Raw genomic sequence first — 10,446 nt, 5'->3', positions numbered from 1 at the left:
GTCCCCACCAGTCCTCCCAGTCTATGCCAGAGCAGAGCAGCCTCACTTTCAGTGCCCACTACAGGGATGTGAGGAGCATAAGGAAGGTTTTTCCACTCAGAAAGTCTTTGGGTGAGGAGGCCAAGGTGGGCGGATCACTCAGGTCAGGAGTTCGAGACCAGCCTGACCAACATGGAGAAACCCCGTCTCTACTAAAAATACAAAATTAGTAGGGCATGGTGGTGCATACCTGTAATCCCAGCTATTTGGGAGGCTGAGGCAGGAGAATCGCTTGAATCCGGGAGGTGGAGGTTGCGGTGAGCCAAGATCGTGCCATTGCACTCCAGCCTGGGCAACAAAAGTGAAACTGTGTCTCAAAAAAAATAAAAAAGTATTTGGGTGAGGTATTAAGCCTATATATCATGGAAAAGGAAATACTAAGGCCCCGTGAAAAGATTCTCATCCTTACTGATAATTTTTACAACAAAAATTAAAATATCACTGGGATGCCTCTTTCTGTTTACCAGTTGGTCCTCATATACTGCTAGTTGGCCCAGAGATTAGAACAATCTTTTTAGAGAAATATTTAACAATATATATAATTTTAAGTGTTTGTACCTTTGTCCTAAAAAAATTCACTTTCTTTAAGGACTATACTACTCTTCCCTGTATCATTCCAATTTTAGTATATGTGCTGCTGAAGTGAGCATGAAATTTCACTTTTTGTAACCTAGCCTATGGCTATAGTATGAGTTCAAATCCCTTGCATCATCACTAACCTGGTAAGCTTGGACAAATTTCTTAGTGTTTCATGCTCAATTTCTCCATCTGTAAAATAGAAATAATAATGACACTAATCAGGTTGTGGTGAGGATTAAATGATAAGTATATGTAAAGCTCTCAATACCTGTCAGATAGTGCCTATAGTAAATAACACGCAATTGTTAGCTAGAATACTGTAATATTATTACCCTATCAATGTACCACATATACATAAAAGGCTATATATAGCCAGATTCTTTATAATAGTGAAAGACAGGAAACAAGGTAAAAAATTATATTCATCTACACAATGAAATACTGTGGTGAAATTGTTACCAACACTATAGATCAACACTATAGATGGGTATCATTATGGAAAAAATAAAAAAAACAAGGTACAGTGTTAAGTTAGTTACAAGACTATGTATAGTATGAAAATGATGTAAATAAGAATGATGATAATGTGATTGTTGACTAAATGGATGTTGCATGAATATGCATGAAAAAATCTATAGGAATTGACCTAAAACGTGTTCATGTGTGTGTGTGTACAGGATAGTGAAAGATACCCTGTTCTTTGCATTCTAATTTTTAACATTTGTCTTTTTTCAATAAGCCTGTTACTTTCATGGGCACTAAAAATAATAGCCATACTCATAATCATAATAGTGACCCAAACCACAAACAAATGATGGGCCATGAGCAGGGAAGAGAAAAGAGACAGAGAAGGACCCTGACAGTCGGCCTCTTGCCTCAGGGGCAGATGATCACACTACTTCTGCCCTACTGGCTGTGGAAGCCCCGGGGCACTGCTGAGGTCTTGCAAATGGAGTTGGGCACTGCAGACGCTGCGACTGGATGCAGCCTTCATTTCTGCTGTGGCTTCATTGCCCATGTTTTTTGTTAATCTGATGGCTGACCCTGCCTCTGTCCCTGCTTTTAAATAAATCCTTTAGGAAGAGAAAAAAAGAGGGAGTGGAGGGAGGGGGCAGGAGAGAAGAAGAGAGGAGAGGTAAGGAAGAGAGAAGAAAGGAGAAGCAGAGAGGAAAGAGGAGTGAGAGATGCAGTGCCCCTGCATCTCCATGGCCCCAGGAAGTGGGACATGCAACTGTTCCTCAGCTCTCATTGTCAGGAGTCGCCATGGAGACCGAGTGCTGGCCTCTTCATGATTAATACTCCCAGGCAGCTGTCTTCTTGGAGTTTTTTAAAATATATACACTATTATTTGAACACAATGATATTTAGAGCAGAAAGATCAAGGTAGGGTGTGGAGGAGGGAGCAGTAGCATAACCAGAACTATGACAGGGGCTGAGCCCTCCCCAGAAGAGAGAGCAGGGAGGCTGCCTCTACCCTCCCTCTGCCCCTCCCCACCTCCTTCCCTGGATTCAAAGCTTCCAGTCTCATGCACTGCGGCACCAGCATCTGAAGGGCCAACCCAGCACCTGGCACTGGGCTGTGCTCAATGAATATTTGATGAATGAATTTCTTCATTCATTAATTCATTCAGCAAATGTTTGTTCAGTGCTTACCTAGGAGGTGAATTCTCCTTTGCACCTTTTCCCATGGAAATAGAAAATTCGCTCTCACTTTCCCCAAGAGCACACATACAAACACACACACAGAGACACACACACACACACACACCAGCAACTTACACAGCAGCTCCAAAGAACCTTATATGTGCTACTCCTCAGTACTAGTTGTGACCCACTGTTTTTCTATCCATGGCCATCACTCCAGGGAGTTCTTGCAGGAATGGGCACCAGCCAGCTTGAGTTTGCACATCACATCCTATTTGAAAGCTACAGGGAGATCCTCCATCTAAAGCCATCGAACAGTGAATCCTTTTGTAAAATTAATCATCTTCTCCTAAATTGTCTTGTAGAGTAAGATAGCCTGGACTTGACTCTCAGCCCTACCACTGAATAGAAGTGTGGTGTCGATCAAGTCATTTGACGTTTTTGAGTCTGCTTCCTCATCTGTGAAATTGGTCTCCAATTCCTTACTCCATAGAACTTTTGTGGAGATTGAATGATAAAATATTTGTAAGGTGCTCAATGTATGTGATTTCCCTTTTTTCCCTTGTGTACATTCGTGTTTTTATATTTGAAGTGTGATTAAAATGGAGCTCATAAATCTAAGCTCCTCTCTCTTCCTTCCCTTCCCAAAGACCTTTTGGGCCCAGAATCTCTTTGTAAGCTGTTAAAATGTAGGGAGAAGAAGGGACGAGCTGGGAAGAACTACAAAATGCTCAGCCCCCTTTATATTCCCTCCCAGTCCTCAAGGAGCCAAATGCAGATGCAAATTGCCCTCCAGAGGCAGCCATCCTCTGTGCCTGTGAGTGTGTGTATGTGTGTCCACTGGAGGTGAGTAGCATAGACATGGGGGTGTGAGCCATCCCACACCCAGAGCACAAGCTGTCTCTTCCCTATCTCCTTTCCTAATCACTCCTACCCACCCCCGAGCCCTGCCCCCAGGTCTGGCCTCTAACACAAGAAACTTAGGGTGACTTGGACCCTTGTCCTAACACAGACCTAGTCCAACAGCCCTTGGCAGAGAGCAGCAATGGCTTGGCAACTCACCAAGAGAGTAGGGGAATTATCTGTGACTAAGAAGGAGGAGGAATGCTGTGGCAGAGGGAAGAACAGCAGAAGGGATGGGCAACCTGGGGCCGACCAATCTGGCCCGACGGGGTGACCTGGGGAGACCTGGACACCAGCCCAGCCAAACTCCTCCCCTCCTCCTCCCTCTGAGGCAGTAGGATGCCAGAGTGGATTTGAGACATGTGTGCCCTACGTGTCTGGTGTGGGCTCACCTGGCCTTGGCAATGCATTTGGATTAGAATCAAACCCTGGATCTGAAATAGAGTATAAGGAAAATCATGCTTGGTGTGTCCAATCTTTACAGACATCTGCTGGGTTTCTGTATTTCCTACATGCTCATGTATGTGTTACTAACACAGAACCATAGGTGTAGCCATTTAGTAAGGCACACTGCAAGTGCATGACCCTGTGGGAACCTTTGTATGATTTGTGGACTCGAGGAGAAGATGCATACAAGTGTGTCAGCATATGTTTTGCAGGTGATTGTGTGAAAGGACCTATTCTGTGAAAACACTTATAGGGTCATTGTGGGATGAGGAGTGGGTACCTAGTGCTGGAGATGGGGCTCAGGGTCCCAGCAGACATAAAACCAAAGTCTACCTTCTGGTCTGTGATAGGCACTTAAGAAATGAATACTGAATGAATGAACATTGAGAAACTGAATGAATGGATGTTTGGATAATGGACATAGGGTGAAAGGACTGAGAATGTGGCGGGGTTTGGGCATTCTTGGGCTCTCTCTCCTTGAAAAGGAGGGCACGGGGTGGAAGAGAGGCTGGGAACTATACAGACCATAATGCTGAGTCCACCACCCCCAAAGGGCTTTGTTTCTATTTCAAAGAAAGTAGAGAAGGAAGGGGGAGCCTTAGACCTGCCTGCCTTACCCTGCAGCACACAGAGTCTCAGGAATTGATGCTCTTCATAAAGAAGAACATGCTATTCAATGTATTTATTTAATCCTTCCCCCCGTGTATTTATTTGGTTTCAGAAAGGAGTTAAGTGAGCTATAATACAAAATAAAATAAACATTGTAAAAAGAATGAAAGAATGAGACAGAGGGAAAACCACAGCAGAAGAGAAATGAGACTAGAAGAGTAGGCAAGCTTCTTTGCTGGAGTTGGCTCTGATGCTTCTGCAGCCAAGATTCACAGCCTCCTTAAGGCTAGGATTTTTTTTCTCAAAAGAAGCCCAACTATTTCAAGTACTGATTCCAGGGAGATATTTCCCGTGGATTCCCTATGTGTTGCTGGGAACAACATCCTTAGAGTGAAAGTCATTTGTATGAAGGCAGAAAAAATGGTCTGCAGAAGCATCTCATACCCTGTGGGTGAGGGAGGAGTGAGCAGGAATTGGCCCTACTTTTCTGGAAGATAATTTGCCAGTTGTCTATCAAAATTTTATATATACTTTGGCATATAATTACACCCGTTAGAATTTATCTCACAGACACATTCACATTTCTATAGTCAAAGATGTTGACTTCAACAACATTGGTATAAGTAAAAGGTTGGAAACTGCCTACATGTCACAGATAGGAGACAAATCGACTAACTCAAAGTCCTCCCTTACAATGGAGTACTATACAGCCTTGAAAAAGAATGACAAGATCTTTATGTTAGGACATGGCACAATCTCTTAAGTTATTTCAAGTGAAAAAAATAATAATAATATTGCAGAACAATGTGTATGCTTGGATATACATAAAATTATTCTGAAAGAATACACAAGAAACTTAAATGGGCTACCCCAGGAGTTAGTAATAAACGTGGGTGGAAAAAAGAGGGACTTTTACTTTTCAATTTAGAATATACCCTGTTGTGCTAGTTGACTTTCCTCCTACTATTGACAAGTATTACAGTCCTTTTTAATTGAAATAAGTTATTTTTCCTAGCACAAATTAAAAAAAAATTAAAATGGAAAAACACAGGCGTGAGCAAAATAAATGAATGGCAATAATCTCCATGCTTTACTGAGTGCGCCTGGACGTTGAAGTGCTCTCAGTTTCTCTCCATAGGAAATGCACAGGTGAGAAACTGACGTTAAAGGGGATTCAATGTCAAGCTAGTAAGTGGCACACGGCAGATTCAAACCCAACACTGTGGAACCCCAAGTCCAAGGTCCTCCCCTACTGCCCCTCGGTCTCTGCCTCTAGGCGGGAAGCACATCTACTGAACTGTCGGCGGGGTGAGGCGCAGCGCCCCAGACCCGCGCATCCGCGGCCCCGGCGCACACAGGCTCCATGCTTGGGGAGCGCGCGCGCACGCAGCGGCGCTAGCCTGGCGGCGGCAGCGACAACAACAACGTCACAGCTCGAGCTTTCCTTTTCGGGAGTCCCCGGCACACATCCTGTGTCCATGTTTGGGCATTTACGTCACGGCGGCAGGGCCGGGGCCTCCCAAAATGGCAGTGGCCCGGGGAGTCGGAAGCCCGGAGCCAGCGCCGCCGCAGCTATATAAGTGGGGGGGCTGTGGGTTGGGGGAGCCCGGCTGCGCTTTGGAGAGGCGAGGAGCCGCCGCCCGAGGCCGGTGCGGGCGAGCGAGGGCGCCGCGGCTCCCCGACTCCTTTCACAGAGGTGAGTGCCCGAAGCCAGGAGCCCGGGCGCCTAGGTCTGCGCGCTGCGGGGAACCCCTACCGCCAGCCTCCCCGCCACCCGCGCGCCCCCAAACCCAGCGGGAGAGGCCCCGGGCGCCCCACAGCCGGCGCCGCGCCATGCTCCACCTTAGCGAGTTTTCCGAACCCGACGCGCTCCTGGTCAAGTCCACTGAAGGCTGTTGCGCCGAACCCAGCGCTGAATTGCCCCGGCTGCCCGCCAGGGACGCTCCCGCGGCCACCGGCTACCCTGGAGGTAAGGAGGGCGAGCAGGGGTGCTCAGACGACTACAGCGCAGCGCGGGGGCGCACCACACCTGAGAACCGGGAGGGACTGGGACACTGGAGCTGTGAGAATAGGGGCGATGGGAAGCTTAGGAGTCCTGGGGTGCGCACCCCCATTCCCACCCACACTGGGCCGCCAGCGCCTCCACAGGAACCTGTGCGGTTATCGGAGCGCCCTTTTGCCTGTGCACGTGTGTTTTGCGTGTGCATGTTTCTATGTGCTCCTTGGGACGTATGCGGGCCCCTGCTGAATCAGAACGTGCAAAAGGCACTTTGTGTATATCTGTGGGCACCAAGAGTTTCGTGGGTAGGGGCTGTGGACTCAGGTGCACCCTTTGATGTGCCCAGAGCTGATTCCTGCTCCCTCCTCAGCAGGCGACTTCTTGAGCTGGGCTTTGAACAGCTGCAGCGCAAGTGGGGACTTAGCCGACTCCTGCTTCCTGGAGGGGCCTGCGCCCACACCCCCTCCCGGCCTCAGCTACAGCGGTAGCTTCTTCATTCAGGCAGTGCCCGAACACCCGCACGACCCGGAGGCACTCTTCAACCTCATGTCGGGCATCTTAGGCCTGGCACCGTTCCCCGGTCCAGAGGCAGCAGCGTCCAGATCCCCGCTGGATGCCTCTTTTCCCGCGGGGCCCGATGCCTTGCTGCCGGGTCCGCCGGACCTTTACTCCCCAGATCTGGGCGCTGTCCCCTTCCCAGAGGCGTTCTGGGAGGCCTCGCCTTGCGCGGGGGCCCCCTCGCAGTGCCTGTATGAGCCTCAGCTCTCCCCGCCCGACGTCAAGCCCGGCCTCCGGGCGCCTCCCGCCTCGCCAGCGCTGGACGCTGCCTCTGCCTTTAAGGGTCCCTACGCGCCCTGGGAGCTGCTTTCTGTGGGGGCCCCGGGGAACTGTGGGTCACAGGGAGGCTACCAGACCGCCCCCGAGGCTCGTTTTCCCGCAATAGGGACCAAGATTGAGGACTTGCTGTCCATCAGCTGCCCTGCGGAACTGCCGGCCGTCCCAGCCAACAGACTCTACCCTAGCGGGGCCTACGACGCTTTCCCGCTGGCCCCGGGTGACTTAGGGGAGGGGGCTGAGGGCCTCCCTGGGCTCCTCACCCCTCCTAGTGGGGAGGGAGGGAGTAGCGGCGACGGCGGAGAGTTTCTAGTCAGTACGCAGCCTCAGCTTTCCCCGCTGGGCCTTCGCAGCGCTGCCGCGGCTGACTTCCCCAAACCTCTGGTGGCGGACATCCCTGGAAGCAGCGGCGTGGCTGCACCACCCGTGCCGCCACCGCCGCCCACCCCTTTCCCCCCGGCCAAGGTGCGACGCAAGGGGCGCCGTGGCGGCAAATGCAGCACACGCTGCTTCTGCCCGCGGCCGCACGCCAAGGCCTTCGCTTGCCCGGTGGAGAGTTGTGTGCGGAGCTTTGCGCGCTCCGACGAGCTCAATCGCCACCTGCGCATCCACACGGGCCACAAACCCTTCCAGTGCCGCATCTGCCTCCGCAACTTCAGCCGCAGCGACCACCTCACCACGCACGTGCGCACCCACACCGGCGAGAAGCCCTTTGCTTGCGACGTGTGCGGCCGCCGCTTCGCGCGCAGCGATGAGAAGAAACGGCACAGCAAGGTGCACCTCAAGCAGAAGGCGCGCGCCGAGGAGCGGCTCAAGGGCCTCGGCTTTTACTCGCTGGGCCTCTCCTTCGCCTCCCTCTGAGCAAGAGATGGGTTTATGGGTTGGAGCGCCGCCATTCGGCGCACACGAGATCCGGGCCGTTCCCCTCCCCGCTCTTCTTCCAACTCCTCCTCGCACGCCCGAGGGCCGGCCTCCGGTCCCGCTTCCAGTTTCCTTGAAGCGCCCGCCGCACACGCCCTATTCAGCACCAGTTCCGCGGACAGTTCCCGCGGTCCAGGCGCTGTCCCTTGTCAGCCGCGCTTTGGGGGAAGTCTTCTGAGACCACCCAGTGAATAGGCACTACCCTGGGATTCAAGACAGTCTTTTGTAACTGGCGCACGCCCCACGCCTTCCTCTATAACCCCCAGAGACAGGCTGGGGCAGCGCCAAGCCGGTCTCGCGCGGGACTTTGTACAGCCGTGTCTTATCCAGCAGCCATTGGATGTAACGTTTTGCTTTGGGGTTTTTTTCTTTTGTTGTTAATTTTTGTAAAGCAGACGCTACTCTCAAGCAGTTGACAAAACTGTTTATTTTTGCAATTAAAATTATTGTGCTAAAAGCTTACCGAATCTGCCATGTAAGCTCCTGACCCTTCCCCTCAACTTCTCCCCCAGGACCATAAGTGCCAGAAGATAAAGGACATCCCCACGCTCATGGGGTACAGGCCCTGAACATATTACACACCCACTGCCAGGTACACCTGCCAGGAACTGCGGCACAGAGTAGGCATTCAATAAATGTGTGCTGGGTTAATGAACGAATTTAATCACAGCTCACCTAAGGGCTGGAGGTGTTTCTGGAACTTCAAAGTGGTTAAAAGGTGTAGGTGTTCAACATTATATATATATATATATATATATATTTCTCCTTAATCCTCACAATCCCAAATAAAGCAGGCATACACCTCACTTCAAAGATGTGGAAGCAATGTAGATAGCTTGCTGGAACAATGTAGTTAACCCAGGCTAGGAACAGACAGGTCAAACACATCTATCTAACTTCAAAGCCAACCCTCATTTTCCAATCCCAGAATGGAGGCACCTAAGCTTAACAGCACTGATTGGAAACGCTTCCTACCAGAAGGTGAGAAACAGGTTTGGCAGCTAGAGGGAGCTCCAGGCAGTAGCGACAGCAGCAAAAGGCTGCAGTATTTTGGTGCTGTTTGAGAAAGCCCAGAGTGTTCACTGTCACAGAGGCTCCAGACAGTATCTATGCATCTGTTCAAGAGTCATATGGTGTCAGGGCCCAAAGGGTATCAGCATTTAGCTAGAGCACACCTGAATATAGCAAGGAGCAGGCACTTGCCAGAGACTCATGGTCACCTTAGTTGCTCTTCCCACAAAAAGGATCTTCTCCAGGAGGCATCAGCCTACTTACCATTCAGCCATGCACCTGCCACAGCCACTTTTCTCCAGCTGTCCTTCCAAGTGAACCCTTTATGGCTTTGGGATCAGAGGAAGGCTAGGAGGGTGATGAGGAAAGCATGACTTTGTAATGGTGAAGGTGGCCCTTTTTACTCTTTGAACTCCCTACCCAAAGCTTTTCCACTTTTTCTAGCCATCTTGGGCAGACCTTGGAGCATAAAAAGGCTGCTGTGCTCTCCATCTCTCTGCTCCAATGACCCCTCTCTGATAAGGAAGAAAGAAGGCCTGTATCTGGGGACTTCATTCTTTTCTCTTCTGAGCTGAGCTGTTCTTGAATTAAGAGAGCTTACAGCCCTATGATGCCAGATCAAACCAGTTTCTGATCCTCTTGCTTCTTTCTTCACCCCTTCACTCTCAGATATGCTCATCCTCCACCACACAGTCCAACTGACCAGAGACAAAATTATCAACTCAGAGAATCCCATCCGTTTCTCTCCCCAGGTGTTAAGTGCTTTCATGTGGCCAAGTATCTTGTATCTAAGAAACTAATTTGTGATAAAGGATTTAATATTACCTCTTCTAGGAGAATTAACGTTTTAGAAGAGTAGCCTGCAGAGGGCAATGTTTAACCCTATGAAGAGGCCCAAATGGTGAACTGTCAGGCACTGTGATAAGTAAGTGGTATATTCATGGAGACGCAAGATAATGATGACCCTCATTGTCTTACTATTTAAGTCACCACACCTTTCACTTATTAGGCATGGGCCACCTGACTTCACTTTTCAAGAAGAGTAGGGCAAGAAAAGCATAATGGCCCATATTTCAAGCAACTGCTCCCAAACCACACAACCTGAACAAAGGAGGAAATGCAGACAGTGGGTGGCTGGCCTCTGATCACCCCTATCTTGTCCTCTCCAGCAGCATTCCAGCAAGTGCTATCAGCTCTATTATTCCCCTTGTCCTCACACTCACCTAGGCTTAACATCACTGATGAGAAAATTGAACCCCAAAGAAGTGACTTAGTAGTAGTCCTGGTATCAGAGCCCAGTCTGGCTCTATAATTCCTAGCTGAGAAGTTCCTGCTATGTCCCAAGGGACACTGCTCCCATTTATTGGAGCGTCCCCTAGGGATTGTGAGGGACGAGAATGTTAGGCTACAGATGGAAAGAGTTAAAACCAAACAATCTGAAAATCAATCCAAACCCAGGA

At 49.8% G+C, this 10,446-nt stretch overlaps 1 protein-coding gene across 2 annotated transcripts; it reads left to right on the top strand.

Moving 5' to 3' along the window:
* Positions 1 to 5,586: 5,586 nt before the first annotated feature.
* On the top strand, positions 5,587 to 8,432 carry EGR4 (early growth response 4). Of its 2 annotated transcripts, none has more exons than XM_011980688.1 (2): positions 5,587 to 6,190; positions 6,591 to 8,432. In XM_011980688.1, the coding sequence occupies exons 1-2, from the start codon at positions 5,746 to 5,748 to the stop codon at positions 7,913 to 7,915; spliced, it is 1,770 nt and encodes a 589-aa protein (XP_011836078.1). In that variant the 5' UTR covers positions 5,587 to 5,745; the 3' UTR covers positions 7,916 to 8,432. The 2 variants fall into 2 exon arrangements, with proteins under 2 accessions (XP_011836078.1, XP_011836079.1); XM_011980689.1 differs by having other exon boundaries at positions 5,842 to 6,190; positions 6,594 to 8,431.
* The last annotated feature ends 2,014 nt before the right edge of the window (positions 8,433 to 10,446 follow it).

This window comes from Mandrillus leucophaeus, unplaced genomic scaffold (assembly GCF_000951045.1).
Source record: "Mandrillus leucophaeus isolate KB7577 unplaced genomic scaffold, Mleu.le_1.0 Scaffold216, whole genome shotgun sequence".
NCBI lineage: Eukaryota > Metazoa > Chordata > Mammalia > Primates > Cercopithecidae > Mandrillus > Mandrillus leucophaeus.
This window is presented reverse-complemented; position numbering and strand designations above follow the sequence as displayed.

Excerpts from the sequence above, each read along its gene's own strand:
- EGR4 (XM_011980688.1), top strand. The coding sequence starts at position 5,746 with ATGGCAGTGGCCCGGGGAGTCGGAAGCCCGGAGCCAGCGCCGCCGCAG. Across the intron at positions 6,191-6,590 it reads GGCCACCGGCTACCCTGGAG|CAGGCGACTTCTTGAGCTGG; the intron begins GTAAGGAGGGCG and ends CTCCCTCCTCAG.